Raw genomic sequence first — 13,974 nt, 5'->3', positions numbered from 1 at the left:
GTGTAAACTCTGTGTGTGTGTGTATATATATAATCTCTGTGCGTGTGTATAGTGTGTGTGTAAGTGTGTAAACTCTGTGTGCGTGTGCGTGTGTATAGTGTGTGTGTAAGTGTGTAAACTCTGTGTGCGTGTGTATAGTGTGTGTGTAAGTGTGTAAACTCTGTGTGCGTGTGTATACTGTGTGTGTGTATAAAATCTGTGTGTAAGTGTGTAAACTCTGTGTGTGTGTGTATATATATAATCTCTGTGCGTGTGTATAGTGTGTGTGTAAGTGTGTAAACTCTGTGTGCGTGTGCGTGTGTCTCCGGTTCTCCTCCTCAGCGCACCGCCACCGAGCGCAGCTCCGCTCCCGGGTTCTGCGCTCCGCGGGTCGGGGTCCCGGGTGGGAGGACGGGGACGTGTAGCGGGACGTGTAGCGGGACGGGCGCGGCTCGGACGGGCACCGGGACGGCGGGCAGGACGCGTCCCGGGCGCAGCGGCGCTCCGTACGCACGGAACTCCCCGCTTGGCGCCTCCATGGCGCCTCCTCCGTACGCGGGCGTCCAGGCGGCCGGCGGCGGGTACCCGGCGGCCAGGTCCCGGCCGATCAGGCTCTCGATGGCGAAGGGGTGTCTGAAGGGCGTCCGGCTCGGCGGCTCGGGGCTCCCCGGCGCCCGGAAGCGCTTCCTCCGGCGCAGGAGGCTGCCGTTGGCGAACATGTCCCCGCAGCGCGGGTGCAGCGCCCACAGGCTGCCCCGGCCCGGCTGCTCCGGCCGCCGCGGGACGCGCACGAAGCAGTCGTTGAAGGACAAGTTGTGGCGCAGCGAGTTCTGCCAGCGGCGGGCGTCGCGGCGGTAGTAGGGGAAGCGGTCGGTGATGAAGCGGTAGATCCCGCTGAGCGGCAGCATCTTCTCCGGGTGGCTCTGGATGGCCATGGCGGTGAGGGAGATGTAGGAGTAGGGCGGCTTCTGCGCGCCGGACGCGCTCCTCCCGGGACGCGGCATGTCCCCGCCGGAGACGTCCCGTCCCGTCCCGGATTTATAACGGATGGAGGAGTCGGGGCTGAAGATCCATATTTACCCGCGTCCACAATTAATGAGGCCAATTTCAATAAAAAGGCGGCATAATGAAATTTCCAGTCCTGTGACCTGCAGATATTATTAATGATGATAGAAGCTGGTCGTCACACCTCCGGGGCGCCGTCGTGTTACCCCCTTTTCCTCCGGGTTCTAGATCCGTGCTTTAGTAAAGTCCGCCTAACTTTTATTTATTTAGTAAAAGCCGAGAAACTTCAAGTCTCATAATCCATCCATCATAGGGACGCGGAAGCGCTCCTGTTCTCCACCTTCTCCGTGATGGATGGAGCTGATTAAACGGAGGAGGCTCCTGTTAAACGCCGTTTCCCTGCGACGGAACCGTGAACTGCTGCTCCATCACTGTCTCACCACAAAGAGACAGACGCTGTGCGTGTGTGTGTGTGTGTGTGTGTGTGTGTGCGTCTTTATCTCTTGTTGGAACTTTTCACACAGGGTCATTTTTTAAAACACAGCCGAACACGCGTAACAAATACACACACTTGCAGTAGCTGGGACTGACGCCACTTCTTACTGTGTATTTGTGTAGTGAGTGTGTGTAATGTGTGTGAGTGCGTTTAGTGTCTGTATGAGTGTATATGTGTGTGTGAGTGAGTGGGTATAGTGTGTCTATAGTGTGTTGCTGAAGTGAGTGTGTATAGTGTGTCTATAATGTGTGTGAATGAGCGTGTATAGTGAGTGTGAATAGTGTGTCTATAATGTGTGTGAGTGTATATATAGTGTCCGTGTGAGTGTGTGTGTATAGTGTGTGCATGATGTATGTATAGTGTCTGTGTGAGTGAGTGTGTATAGTGTCCATGCGAGTGAGTATTGTGTTTGTATAATTTGTGTGAGTGAGTGTGTACAGTGTCTGTGTGAATGTATAATGTGTGTATAGTGTCAGTGTATGTGTAAAATGTGTGTTAGTGAGTGTGAATAGTGTGTGTATAATGTGTGTGAGTGAGTGTATAGTGTCCATGTGAGTGTGTGTGTATAATGTGTGTAAGTGAGTGTGTATAGTGTGTGTGAGTGAGTGTGTATATAATGTTTGTGAGTGAGTGTATATATAGTGTCTGTGTGAGTGTGTGTATAGTGTGTATATATAGTGTCTGTGAGTGTGTGTGTATAGTGTCCGTGTGTGTGAGTGTGTGTATAATGTGTGTAAGTGTGTGTATAGTGTCCGTGTGAGTGTATAATGTGTGTGTATAGTGTCTGTGTTGGTGAGTGAGTGTGTATAGTGTTTGTATAATTTGTGTGAGTGAGTGTGTATAGTGTGTGTATTTACATTTACATTTGCTGCATTTACCAGACGTCCTTATCCAGAGCGACTTACAGTCAGTAGTTACAGGGACAGTCCCCCCCTGGAGACACTCAGGGTGAGTGTGTATAGTGTGTCTATAATGTGTGAGTGAGTGTGTGTATGCCATCTCCACTGCACTCCACTCAGCACTCACACATCTGGACAAAAAAGACTCACATGTCCGAATGCTGTTCATAGACTTCAGTTCAGCATTTAACACAATAATCCCACAACAACTCTTCTCTTCACTCTGCTGACCCACGACTGCACTCCGTCACACTGCTCCAACCTCTTCATCAAGTTTGCGGATGACACGACTGTGGTGGGACTCATCAATAACAGGGATGAGTCTAACTACAGAAGCGAGGTGAGCCGCCTGGCCACGTGGTGCGGAGACAACAGTCTCTCTCTGAATGTGGAGAAGACGAAAGAGATTGTTGTTGACTTCAGGAGAGGAAACACTCAGCATGCTCCTCTGACCATCAACGGTGCATCCGTGGAGAGAGTGAGCAGCACCAAGTTCCTGGGTGTGCACATTACCGAGGATCTCTCCTGGACAAATAACACCACTGCACTGGCCAAGAAAGCACAGCAGCGTCTCTACTTCCTCCGCAAACTTAGAAGAGCAAGAGCACCAGCCCCCATCATGTACACATTCTACCGAGGAACCATCGAGAGCATCCTGTCTAGCTGCATCACTGTGTGGTTTGGAGCCTGCAATGCATCCTGCCATAAAACTCTCCAACGCATAGTCAGAGCAGCTGAGAGAATCATCGGTGTCCCTCTCCCCTCCCTCCAAGACATCTACAGTACACGCCTCACCAAAAAAGCCCTCTGCATAGCAGCTGATCCCACCCACCCAATGCAAACCTTCTTCAGCCTGCTGCCATCAGGGAGGAGACTGCGGAGTCTCCAGGCCAGGACCAGCAGACTGATGGACAGCTTCACCCATCAGGCGGTCAGGAAACTCAACTCTCTCCCGGCTCTGCCCCCACTCCCCTCACTCCCCTCTTCTGCTCCACAAACTTTCTGAACTCTAACACACATGCACACACAAACTGACCGTGCACCGGTCACTCTGTGCAGCATTGGTCTGCCAACTACCTCACTTGTCACTTTAACACTTACAAGCTCTGTTGCACTACATTGTTCACATTGTTTACGTGCTTTGCACTCTCCACCATGTGCCCTTATTGTATATTGTGTTTTTAAATTTTGTACATTTGCTTATTTTTATACCCTTTGTATTTAATGTTATTGTTGTGTTTAATGTTACTTGTAAGCACCATGGGTCTGAGAGTAACACAATTTCAATTCTCTGTATGTCCTGTACATGTGGCAGAATTGACAATAAAGCTGACTTTGACTTGTCCGTGTGTCCGTGTGAGTGAGTGTGCATAATGTGTGTATAGTGTGTGCAGTGTCAGTGTGTGCATAATGTGTGTGAGTGAGTGTGTATAGTGTGTATAATGTGTGTGAGTGAGTGTGTATAGTGTGTATAATGTGTGTGAGTGAGTGAGTGTGTAGTGTGTGTATTATGTCTGTATAGTGTCTGTGTGAGTGTATAGTGTGTGTGAATAATATGTGTGAATGTGTGTATAGTGTCTGTGTGTGTGAGTGTGTATAGTGTGTGTATAGTGTCCGTGTGAGTGAGTGTGTATATAATGTATGTGAATGTGTATAGTGAGTGTGTAGTGTTTGAATAGTGTGTGTAAGTGAGTGTGTATAGTGTGTGTGAGTCAGTGTGTATATATATATATAGTCCATGTGAGTGTGTGTGTATAGTGTCGGTGTGAGTGAGTGTATATAGTGTGCGTATAATGAGTGTGTGTGAATGAGTGTGTAGTGTGTGTATATGTGTGAGTGAGTGTGTATAGTAAGAGTGTGTTATAAAGTAAAACTCTGGTGATGTACGGTAAACTGGATAAACGTTTCCTTCATTAGAAATGTCTGGAAGTAAAACCATTTTATTCCTGAGCAGGGAGGTTTATTAATTGCCAGATATTTTACTTGGGAAATAGAAAGTACCTGGATTAAATTATCCAATTAAAGCGAACGGTGTTAATAAATGATTGAAGCACAAAAGCAATAAAAGCAGCCTGGATTTTCTCCGTCAGTAATCAGGCGCCGCGTCCCTTCCGTACGCCGTCCATCCATCATCGTTGGGCCTAAATAAACGTGCATGAGCAGACAGATGATTTAAAGAGCGCGTTTGAAGAGTGCTGCAGGAATTCGCTCCGGCATTAATCCTCATTCCCGCTGAAACCAGCTGAGCTGGGAAATTCTCTTCATTTGTCAGCGGAGAGACATTCATTATCTTGCAACTCGCTTTTATATGAAAGCGAGCAGAGCGAAACAAGGCGAGATGTTCCGTATTATCGCATATAAACATGTGTACGCAAGGTTTAACGCTCCCTTTCTCCAAATCTTCTTTTTTTTTGTTATTTTTTAGGATTATCTTTATTTTAAGTAAATGTTCGCACCGTGAGTAGTCGGCGGATTAAAAAAAACGCGTTTCCGGCGGAGCTGTTTGTCCCTCTTGGCGGCCCGTCGCCGGCGGCGGAAGCGGAAGCGGCGCGTCGCGGCTCGCTGCACGGAGAGGCGCGATAAACGCGGCGGCGACTCGGACCTCGTTGTCTGGATGCTGCGCGGCTCGGGACGTGATGGCCTATCAGCTGTACAGGAACACGACGCTGGGGAACAGCCTGCAGGAGAGTCTGGACGAGCTCATCCAGGTGGGTGGAGGAGCGTCGAATTCGAATTCTTCTCGCCGTTTTAAACCTGATGGCGGCCGGTGAAATGCGTGACGTGTCCGCGGTCCTGTTTTATGAAGTAACGTGTGTTTTAATCTGCAGACCCAGCAGATCACGCCCCAACTCGCCCTGCAGGTCCTGCTGCACTTCGACAAATCGATTAACAGCGCGCTGGCCAACCGCGTCCGGAACAGAGTCAACTTCCGGGTTAGAAGAGCACCACGTGATCCTGAGCGCTTCTACACGTTTACACTACATATATATATATATATATATATACACACACACACACACTGTATATAAAGACACACAGCGCCTGGAGAACAGTGTGTGGGGACCTCAGTGGCACCTTCTTGATTATTCTTGCCCGCCAGGCCACCACTGGCCCTAAACACTTCTGCACCTGATGTCATGGAGAAGTCCTGCAGAGTGATTCCTGTCATGATCCAGACTGTTTGCTGTCTGCAGGGGTCCCTCAACACCTACCGTTTCTGTGACAACGTCTGGACGTTTGTGCTGAATGATGTGGAGTTTCGGGAGGTGACGGACCTGGTGAAGGTTGACAAAGTGAAGATTGTGGCCTGTGATGGGAAGAGTAAGTTCATCTCACAGGGAGCATTCTCCTGGAGAAACTCTGGGTTAACGCTGAGGGACGCTTGGTCCATCGTGGTTCTCAGTTTGTGGTGAGATGACATGCTCACAGTTTAGATTAATCTGCAGGAGTCTCGTTCATCAACTCATCAACCATCAACTCAGAACCCACCTTCTTGTAATGTACGTAAAAGGCGTTTTAAATAGAAATATTTTTTAAACAGGAAGATCTTTAGTGGCTCAGCTGTTGGAACATCTAGTTTCCAAGACAGAGAAGAGTTTTGATGAACGCTTGAGAGATGGTGGCACCGGGTGAGCAGGACCTGAGAGAGATCTGACGTGGCACAGTGTGACCCTCCCTGTATTCAGGCGTTTGGGCCACCAGGTGGCATGTGACCTGCTGCTGGCTGGATGAGGTGGGATTGTGGGTACCGTGGTGACGTGTTTTCTTCTCTGTGTTGCAGACACGGCCTCCAATGCTGGTGACTGACGTGGGGACGGCGGCGGCGCAGTCAGGACTGTGTACATATTTATTTATTGCAGCGAGGATCTGATCCATGTGGCTCCTGCATTAACCTTCGTTTCAGCAGTTATTGTGTTTCCATTTATTACTTGAACTCTTAAATAAATTTATTATGAAAACGTAAGCAGCTCCTGTCTGTGTGTTAATTCCCGGCCGTGGGGCGATTTTAAAAGAATAAATCGGACCAGCAGGCCACGGTCCTGCTCTCCGCCGCCAGGGGCGCTGGCGCGGCGTACAGATCGGAGCAGCACTTCCGCTTCCGCTCGGCTGGTCGGTGTGGAAGTGAAGATGGAGGAGCAGAGCAGCAGCAGCGCGGCAGCGGTGACGGACAGCAAGGCCGGCCTGGTCCTCAGCTCCGTGGCCGAGGTGGTGGAGCGGGTCCTCAGCTTCGTCCCCACACGGTCCCTGCTGCGCAGCGCCGGGTAGGAGCGCGTCCCCCGCAATCCGGATCCACTTCCGGTCAGCGCGGCGCTTTGTTGTGAAAACAGTTTGGTCACGTGCCCGCCGATCTAATAATCAATAACGTGTTCAAGCATGCAGCGTGATGCATGATGGGAATATTCACATGAGTAAGAGTGCGGTGAAGCGTGTACTGATCGCGCGCGCGTGTATTCTGGCCGTGTGTGTGTAGACTGCTAGTAGCCTAGTGGGTAACACACTCGCCTATGAACCAAAAGACTCAGGTTCAAACTCCACTTACTACCATCGTGTCCCTGAGCAGGACACTTAACCCTGAGTGTGTCCAGGGGGGGACTGTCCCTGTAACTACTGACTGTAAGTCGCTCTGGATAAGGGCGTCTGGTAAATACTGTAAATGTGTGTGTACTGACCGCGTGTCTATACTGACCGTGCGTGTGTGTGTATTGACTTTATGTTTGAGTGTTTACTGACTGCGTGTCTGTACTGACCGTGTGTGGTTCTGTGTGTACTGACCGTGTGTGTGCTTGCATGTGTGTGTACTGACCGTGTGTGTGCGCGCGTGTACTGACCACGTGTGTGTGTGTGTGGTGTGTGTATACTGACCATCTGTGTGTACTGACTGTGCATGTGTGTGTGTACGTGTACTGACCGTGTGTGTGTGTGTGTGTGTACTGACTGTATATTTGAGTGTTTACTGTGTGTGTGTGTGTGTGTACTGACCGTGTGTGTGTACGTACGTGTGTGTGTATGTGTACTGACCGTACGTGTGTGTGTATGTGCGTGTGCATGTGTACTGACCGTGTGTGTGTGTGTGTGTGTACTGACTGCGTGTGTACTGACCGTGTTTGTGTGTGTGTGTGTACGTGTGTGTACGTACGTGTGTGTGTACTGACCGTGTGTGTACGTACGTGTGTGTGTACTGACCGTGTGTGTGTGTGTGTGTGTACGTACGTGTGTGTACTGACCGTGTGTGTGTGTGTGTGTACTGACTGCGTGTGTACTGACCGTGTTTGTGTGTGTGTGTACTGGCTGTGTGTGTGTGTGTGTGTACGTGTGTGTACGTACGTGTGTGTGTACTGACCGTGTGTGGTGGTAGTAGCCTAGTGGGTAACACACTCGCCTTTGAACCAGAAGACCCGGGTTTGAATCCCACTTACTACCATCGTGTCCCTGAGCAAGACACTTAACCCTGAGTGTCTCCAGGGAGACTGTCCCTGTAACTACTGATTGTAAGTCGCTCTGGATAAGGGCGCCTGATAAATGCTGTAAATGTAAATGTGTGTGTGTGTACGTACGTGTGTGTACTGACCGTGTGTGTGTGTGTGTGTACGTATGTGTGTGTGTGTGTGTGTGTGTGTGTGTGTGTGTGTACTGACCGTGTGTATGTGTACGTACGTGTGTGTGCTGACCGTGTGTGGGTCTGTGTGCAGGGTGTGTAGACTGTGGAGGAACTGTGCTCGCCGGGTTCTCCGGACGCAGCAGCGGATGACGTGGCTCGCAGTCGCTGGTGATTCCAGACAGGATGGACACGCCCTCCTGCACGTGTTGGATAAAGAGCTGGAGGTGTGTGTGTGTGTGTGTGTGTGTGTGTGTGTGTGTGTGTGTGTGTGTGTGTGTGTGTGTGTATATATATGTGTGTGTGTGTTCAGTAACTGACCCCTCTCCCTCTGCAGAACGTTTATCTGCTGCCACAGACGGTCGTCCTCATGATGGACAACGAGAACTTCAGTTCCCCAGAGTGCTGTAACCAGAAGAAAGGTGACCAGAAGGAAGCACACTTACACACCGGCCCTGCTAGTGACACGCAGTCACATACACACACTTACACACCGGCCCTGCTAGTGACACGCAGTCACATACACACACTTACACACCGGCCCTGCTAGTGACACGCAGTCACATACACACACTTACACACCGGCCCTGCTAGTGACACGCAGTCACATACACACACTTACACACCGGCCCTGCTAGTGACACGCAGTCACATACACACACTTACACACCGGCCCTGCTAGTGACACGCAGTCCACACACACACACTTACACACCGGCCCTGCTAGTGACACGCAGTCACATACACACACTTACACACCGGCCCTGCTAGTGACACGCAGTCACATACACACACTTACACACCGGCCCTGCTAGTGACACGCAGTCACATACACACACTTACACACCGGCCCTGCTAGTGACACGCAGTCACATACACACACTTACACACCGGCCCTGCTAGTGACACGCAGTCACATACACACTTACACACCGGCCCTGCTAGTGACACGCAGTCACATACACACACTTACACACCGGCCCTGCTAGTGACACGCAGTCACATACACACACTTACACACCGGCCCTGCTAGTGACACGCAGTCACATACACACACTTACACACCGGCCCTGCTAGTGACACGCAGTCACATACACACACTTACACACCGGCCCTGCTAGTGACACGCAGTCACATACACACACTTACACACCGGCCCTGCTAGTGACACGCAGTCACATACACACACTTACACACCGGCCCTGCTAGTGACAGCCAGTCACATACACACACTTACTCACCGGCCCTGCTAGTGACACGCAGTCACATACACACACTTACACACCGGCCCTGCTAGTGACACGCAGTCACATACACACACTTACACACCGGCCCTGCTAGTGACACGGAGGATCAGATGTTTCCCATCATGCTTTGTTGCAGCGCGGCGGAGCAGCAGCAGCGAGGAGGTGAACGTGACGGAGATGCTGCAGCGCGTCTTTCCCAAGAGCTGCGTCACGGTGGGCATCACCACGCCCGGCATCGTGTGTAAGTGTCCCCTGACGGCCACCGCCGGGAACTGTCACCTCGAGCTCCAGCCTGGACTCACTGTGTGCGTCTGTGTGTGTCACAGTGACCCCGCAGAGCCCTGCTAGTGCCACGCCCCAGGAGTACGAGGAGGGGCAGGCGGGGTTCGCCCTCCTGTTCCCCAACATCGACCGAGTCCAGATTACACACTTCCATTTCTGCAAACACACACTCACCACAGAGGCGATGGAGCAAGCAGGTACACACACACACACACACACGGACATACACATAGACACACATACACTCACATACACACACATACACTCACCACAGAGGCGATGGAGCAAGCAGGTACACACACACACACACACACGGACATACACATACACTCACATACACACACATACACTCACCACAGAGGCGATGGAGCAAGCAGGTACACATACACACACACATACACACACACATACACACACGGACATACACACACATACACTCACATACACACACATACACTCACCACAGAGGCGATGGAGCAAGCAGGTACACATACATACACACATACACACACGGACATACACACACACACATACACTCACATACACACACATACACTCACCACAGAGACGATGGAGCAAGCAGGTACACACACACACACACACTCACATACACACACACGCACATACATACACGCATAAACACATACACACACACACATGCAGTGGTGGCCTAGCGGTTAAGGAAGCGGCCCCGTAATCAGAAGGTTGGCGGTTCGAATCCCGATCCGCCACCGAGTAAAGCACCGTCCCCACACGCTGCTCCCCGGGCGCCTGTCATGGTGCCCACTGCTCACTCAGGGTGATGGTTAAATGCAGAGGACAAATTTCACTGTGTGCACCGTGTGCTGTGCTGCTGTGTATCACACGTGACAATCACTTCACTTAATAAACATGCGCTCACATACACACACATACACACACACGCGCACACATACACGCACATATATACACGCATACGCACACACATACACGCATAAACACATACACACGCACATACATACACACACACGCACACACAGACACACATTTGCATGAATGGTGATGTTGTTTTTTGTGTAGAACTGGCAGGTTACTCCGCCCCCTGGTTACGTTGTGTTTTGTGTAGGACTGGTGGGTAACTCCGCCCTCCGGGTGGTGCTGTTGTTCTGTTATAAGACGTATAAATCCGGAGCGTCTCAGTTCATGAACAAGCTGCTGAAGCCGTTCTCACACACCAACGTGCTCATTGCTGGAGGACATGTCGACTCCGCCTTCTCCCCGCACAGAGATTGGTGGGTTGTGTGTGTGTGTGTGTCTAGGTGGGATTGTGTGTGTATTCTGTGTGTAACGTGTGTTTAATCTCCTTCCAGCTGCTCTCCCAGTGCGTACGGCGTGGTGGGCGTGGCTCTGAGTGGCGCCCGCGTTCAAGGTGCCTCAGTGTTGCTGGAACAGGAAGTCAGTAGTGCAGCGGCGTCAGAAGCAGTGATGCAGCGGCTCAAAGCAGCGCGTGTCCCAGAATGCAACACCATCGGCCTGATGTTCGCCTGTGTGGGCCGGGGACACCGCTACTACAACAACGAGCACGGCGTGGAGTCGGCCGCGTTCCGCAAGGTCTTCCCCTCCGTGCCGCTGTTCGGGTTCTTCGGCAACGGCGAGATCGGCTGCGACCGCATCGTCAAGGACAGTTTCACGCTGTCCCACACGCACACGGACGAGCTGCAGCACGGCTACACCACCGTCATGGCGCTGGTGCACCTGGGGTAGATGTAATAAATAAAGAGGACGCGACCCCTGCAGCGTAACCCTGTACGTCGTGGCACCAAATAAACCTTTCTTTACTTTTCACTGCTGGATACATGTTGTAAATATAAAATCCGCGGCGGTATTTAGTTCGTTACACTAACACAGCTGTCTCTCCACGTGGACGGCGAGTCCCGTCCCCGTCTCAGCCCTGGTATACCACGTCTCAGCGGTTCCTCTGCTCAGGGACTTGTTCCTTGCCACTGTCACCTTTGGTTGCTTATTTGGGGACTTGAGCACTGATCTGATGTCACAAGTGCTGTACAAATAAATATTAATGTGTGTGTGAGAGAGATGCAGTAATATTCCAGGTGTGTGTGTGTGTGTGTGTGTAAACCAGTGTTCGTATGAGCTGGAAGTAAATTTGTTAACACGACCCCTGAACACTGATCAGATATTGAATTTCTTTATTTGACGTGATGTGTGTAGAGAAAGAGACAGTATTGCTCTCCATCTGTACAGAGTTGGGGGTGACCGACACCCCAGTTCTTCTAGAACATCTCTACACATCAACATGAACTTCACTTTTTATTATTCCTGGTTTACAATTTTATACAGTCCCTTCCGTTTTACTAACGACCAAAACGTTTTACACCCACTGTGTGTGGGCGAGCGAGAAGGAGCACTACTGGGATGTCTGCGTGTAAGTGTGTGTGTAAGTGTGTTATTGGTATGTCTGACTCAGCTCTCTGGTTCTATATTGAGTCTCCAGCAGCAGCAGCAGCTTAATTTAGGATCCTCCTCACTGCAGCTTCAACCTCAAACCTTTTACAGGCCAGATCCATACTAAACTTTACTCGGACTTTACTTCATCTCTACTAAACCTGTATTTACCAGAGACCCGCAATCTCGTTCTAAAACATTACTAATTCCCCTAAAATTCATTATAAACTTGCACCATAGAATAAATAAGTTGTGGTCAAACTCCTACTAACCAATCACAACTTGGATCAGTCGTTACCACGACCCACTACACCGCTACAAAACCGTTACCCTGTCTACTTCCCCCCCCCCCCACAGCTACAAAACCGTTACAGCGGCTACTAATCCCCCCACTACACCACTGCAAAACTGTTACCCCGTCTACTTATCCCCTCACTACGCCGCTACAAAACCGTTACAGCGTCTACTAATCCCCCCACTACACCGCTACAAAACTGTTACTGCATCTACTTATCCCCCCACTACACCGCTACAAAACTGTTACCACGTCTACTTATCCCCTCACTACACCGCTACAAAACCGTTACAGCGTCTACTAATCCCCCCACTACACCGCTACAAAACTGTTACTGCGTCTACTTATCCCCTCACTACACCGCTACAAAACTGTTACCCCGTCTACTTATCCCCTCACTACACCGCTACAAAACTGTTACTGCATCTACTTATCCCCCCCACTACACTGCTACAAAACTGTTACTGCATCTACTTATCCCCTCACTACACCGCTACAAAACTGTTACCCCGTCTACTTATCCCCTCACTACGCCGCTACAAAACCGTTACAGCGTCTACTAATCCCCCCACTACACCGCTACAAAACTGTTACTGCATCTACTTATCCCCCCACTACACCGCTACAAAACTGTTACCACGTCTACTTATCCCCTCACTACACCGCTACAAAACTGTTACCACGTCTACTTATCCCCTCACTACACCGCTACAAAACTGTTACTGCATCTACTTATCCCCCCACTACACCGCTACAAAACTGTTACCACGTCTACTTATCCCCTCACTACACCGCTACAAAACTGTTACTGCATCTACTTATCCCCCCCACTACACTGCAACAAAACTGTTACTGCATCTACTTATCCCCCTCACTACACCGCTACAAAACCGTTCCTGCATCTACTTATCCCCCCAGTACAACGCTACAAAACAGTTACCGCGTATACTTATCCCCTATTACAAAACCGTTACTGCGTCTACTTATCCCCTCACTACACCGCTACAAAACTTTTACCCCGTCTACTTATCCCCCCTACACCGCTTCAAAACCGTTACAGCGTCTACTAATCCCCCCACTACACCGCTACAAAACTGTTACTGCATCTACTTATCCCCCCCCACTACACCGCTATAAAACCATTACCGCGTCTACTTATCTTCCTCACTATACCACTACAAAACTGTTACTGCGTCTACTTATACCCCCACTACACCGCTACAAAACTGTTACTGCATCTACTTATCCCCCTCACTACACCACTACAAAACTGTTACCGCGTCTACTTATCCCCCTCACTACACCACTACAAAACCGTTACCGTGTCTTCTTATCCCCCCACTACACCGCTACAAAATTGTTATTGTGTCTACTTATCTCCCCACTACAAAAACATTACCGCGTCTACTTATTCCCCACTACACCGCCTCAAAACAGTTACCGCATCTACTTATCCCCTATTACAAAACCGTTACCGCGTCTACTTATCCCCTCACTATACCACTACAAAACTGTTACCGCGTCTACTTATCCCCCCACTACACCGCTATAAAACCGTTACCGCGCCTACTTATCCCCCACTACACCGCTACAAAACTGTTACTGCATCTACTTATCCCCCCACTCCACCGCTACAAAACTGTTACCACGTCTACTTATCCCCTCACTACACCGCTACAAAACTGTTACTGCATCTACTTATCCCCCCACTACACCGCTACAAAACTGTTACC

At 50.2% G+C, this 13,974-nt stretch overlaps 3 protein-coding genes across 4 annotated transcripts; 2 read left to right on the top strand and 1 right to left on the bottom strand.

The window, feature by feature from the left end:
• Positions 1 to 317: 317 nt before the first annotated feature.
• Positions 318 to 983, bottom strand: LOC114774362 (forkhead box protein B1-like). The gene has a single exon (XM_028966281.1). The coding sequence runs from the start codon at positions 981 to 983 to the stop codon at positions 318 to 320; it is 666 nt and encodes a 221-aa protein (XP_028822114.1).
• Positions 984 to 4,903: 3,920 nt separating this feature from the next.
• Positions 4,904 to 6,343, top strand: gtf2a2 (general transcription factor IIA, 2). The gene is made up of 4 exons (XM_028966286.1): positions 4,904 to 5,087; positions 5,208 to 5,312; positions 5,574 to 5,700; positions 6,161 to 6,343. The coding sequence occupies exons 1-4, from the start codon at positions 5,016 to 5,018 to the stop codon at positions 6,184 to 6,186; spliced, it is 330 nt and encodes a 109-aa protein (XP_028822119.1). The 5' UTR covers positions 4,904 to 5,015; the 3' UTR covers positions 6,187 to 6,343.
• A 142-nt stretch (positions 6,344 to 6,485) lies between these two features.
• On the top strand, positions 6,486 to 11,659 carry fbxo22 (F-box protein 22). 2 transcript variants are annotated; one of them, XM_028966285.1, is made up of 8 exons: positions 6,486 to 6,641; positions 8,070 to 8,202; positions 8,313 to 8,397; positions 9,359 to 9,463; positions 9,549 to 9,670; positions 9,958 to 9,988; positions 10,610 to 10,775; positions 10,854 to 11,659. In XM_028966285.1, the coding sequence occupies exons 1-8, from the start codon at positions 6,508 to 6,510 to the stop codon at positions 11,245 to 11,247; spliced, it is 1,170 nt and encodes a 389-aa protein (XP_028822118.1). In that variant the 5' UTR covers positions 6,486 to 6,507; the 3' UTR covers positions 11,248 to 11,659. The 2 variants fall into 2 exon arrangements, with proteins under 2 accessions (XP_028822118.1, XP_028822117.1); XM_028966284.1 differs by lacking the exon at positions 9,958 to 9,988 and having other exon boundaries at positions 9,549 to 9,701.
• The last annotated feature ends 2,315 nt before the right edge of the window (positions 11,660 to 13,974 follow it).

The sequence above is a fragment of the Denticeps clupeoides genome, unplaced genomic scaffold, assembly GCF_900700375.1.
Source record: "Denticeps clupeoides unplaced genomic scaffold, fDenClu1.1, whole genome shotgun sequence".
NCBI lineage: Eukaryota > Metazoa > Chordata > Actinopteri > Clupeiformes > Denticipitidae > Denticeps > Denticeps clupeoides.
This window is presented reverse-complemented; position numbering and strand designations above follow the sequence as displayed.

Coding starts and splice junctions, on each gene's coding strand:
- LOC114774362 (XM_028966281.1), bottom strand. CDS start 983: ATGCCGCGTCCCGGGAGGAGCGCGTCCGGCGCGCAGAAGCCGCCCTAC.
- gtf2a2 (XM_028966286.1), top strand. CDS start 5,016: ATGGCCTATCAGCTGTACAGGAACACGACGCTGGGGAACAGCCTGCAG. Junction 5,313..5,573: donor GGAACAGAGTCAACTTCCGG/GTTAGAAGAGCA, acceptor TGCTGTCTGCAG/GGGTCCCTCAACACCTACCG. Junction 5,701..6,160: donor TGTGGCCTGTGATGGGAAGA/GTAAGTTCATCT, acceptor TCTGTGTTGCAG/ACACGGCCTCCAATGCTGGT.
- fbxo22 (XM_028966285.1), top strand. CDS start 6,508: ATGGAGGAGCAGAGCAGCAGCAGCGCGGCAGCGGTGACGGACAGCAAG. Junction 9,464..9,548: donor CACCACGCCCGGCATCGTGT/GTAAGTGTCCCC, acceptor TGTGTGTCACAG/TGACCCCGCAGAGCCCTGCT. Junction 9,671..9,957: donor ACTTCCATTTCTGCAAACAC/ACACTCACCACA, acceptor ATACACACACAT/ACACTCACCACAGAGGCGAT.